We start from the raw sequence: 1,697 nt of genomic DNA, 5'->3' as shown, positions 1-1,697 counted from the left end.
TGAGTGATTTTTCTTCCTGTTTAGCTATACACAGTTCCCTCATCTATATAGTTTCACTGTTTAAGCAAAGGGAATATACCAGGAAGTATTTTTTCTCTTTGAAACCTGTGTGGTCTCATACTTTGAGTAGTGAGAATAGCATTGATTCTTCAGCTCCTCAGTGGTACAAGTTGGGGTGGAAGGTGGAACTCTGGGGTGGTTCTGCAGCTCAGAGCGTGGGGAGGACCCTGAGCTGGATTGATCTGATACCTTCAGCAGCCTCCTGTTTCCCGTGAACTTGAAGCTGTCTGTGAAGTATTTTGACAAGTGTTTTGTCTTTTTGTTCCTCCTCAGTGTCTCTCTGAACCTGGGAAATGGCAGTGATGGGAATTACATGCCAGGGAGCTCCTGATCCAGCTGTCAAGCACAAGAAGGAGCTCACAGCTACCAAGGGGCTGAAGGAGACAGTGAGTGAAAAGCAGAGCAGTGTCTGCAAGGTAGAAGATTCAGAGAAGGTCATCTTTGACAGTCAGTGGAAAATCCTGAAAGATGTGATCACCAAAGGAACAGCTAAAGAAGAAACAGAAGGAGGCTGTGCATCAATTTCTATTATTGCCCAAGCAGAATGTGAGTAGCAGCATGGGCTGAGCTTCATTGAGGAAAAGGAATGTGTCATCAGGGATGGGATTTCACTGCCTCCACACTCCTGGAGAGCTGAGACCAAATCTATTTGTAATCCCAAGTGGGGTGGAGCTGATGACACATCCCAGGCTCTATTTAGGAAGCTCATGAAATCTCCAAGTAACGTGGCAGCATCCCCTGAACAAAGCAGAGCAGCATGAGGCCAGTGCACCTCACCTAAATCTGTGTGCTGGGGGTCACCTGCCCTTGGCTCATCTTCTGAAAGGAGTCAGAGAGAGGGAAAAGGGGAGGAAAACGGAATAAAGCTCTCAGGTGGGAAAGAGCTGAGGGAGAGGAGGTAGCTGGGAAGCTTCCAAGTGCTGGGGGAGGAGGAATGCAGTGTGGGTGGTGTGGCATGACTGTGCGCTGATTTGTCTGGGTCACTGATTTAGCATGTTGGCAGAGTTGTTTTAGTCCAGTTGTTACTAGGAGAGACTTTGCCTGATGTTTTAAGAGGAGTGATGGCCATGTTCTCTTTGACACAGGTGAAAACAGTCAGGAGTTCAGCCCCACCTTGTCAGAGAGATCCTTCATTGCCCACAGTAAGCGTTACAGGTGAGACCTCTGCGTGGAGGTGGTTCCTCTGCTCTGTCTGCTGTCCTGGCCTGGTTCAGACCAGTGGGTTTGTGCAGTGACCCATTCCTGAGGGCTGTGTGAGTGCACCAGCGGTGCCTTCGGGCTCCCATCTCAGAGCTCCCCCACGTTCTGGTTTCCAGCAGCAGGTCAGACAGCCTCGATCAGATCCCCAACAATGTGGCCCACGCCACGGAGGGCAAGATGGCACCAACCTGCTGGAGGGGGAGACACCGCGGCAGGGCCAGAAAGAAACGGCACAAGAAGAGATCCAAGCTGAAAGGACAACCAGTGGCTGCTGCCAGGAGAGGCCCCAGGACTCCAGAACAGGAGAGCTGCACCCCAATTCCTGTCCAGGTGAGAATCACAAATCCTAATATGTTAAGGGACCTTGGAGACCATCCAGCCCCAACCCCTGCCCTGGGCAGGGACACCTCCCACCAGAGCAGGCTGCTCAAGGCTCA

The 1,697-nt window shown here is 51.3% G+C and overlaps 1 protein-coding gene across 1 annotated transcript in view; it reads left to right on the top strand.

Annotated features, from left to right (window-relative positions):
- The first annotated feature begins 353 nt into the window (after positions 1-353).
- Positions 354-1,697, top strand: part of MAP3K14 (mitogen-activated protein kinase kinase kinase 14) — a 10,477-nt gene continuing 9,133 nt past the window's right edge. The window contains exons 1-3 of the mRNA XM_009084567.1: positions 354-606; positions 1,146-1,215; positions 1,380-1,590. Of these exons, the coding sequence (XP_009082815.1) occupies positions 354-606; positions 1,146-1,215; positions 1,380-1,590 (534 nt within the window). The remainder of the gene's footprint in view (positions 607-1,145; positions 1,216-1,379; positions 1,591-1,697) is intronic.

The sequence above is a fragment of the Acanthisitta chloris genome, unplaced genomic scaffold (genome assembly GCF_000695815.1).
Source record: "Acanthisitta chloris isolate BGI_N310 unplaced genomic scaffold, ASM69581v1 scaffold31311, whole genome shotgun sequence".
NCBI classification, from domain to species: domain Eukaryota; kingdom Metazoa; phylum Chordata; class Aves; order Passeriformes; family Acanthisittidae; genus Acanthisitta; species Acanthisitta chloris.
The sequence above is the reverse complement of the archived record's forward strand: the minus strand, read 5'-3'. Positions and strand labels throughout refer to the sequence as shown.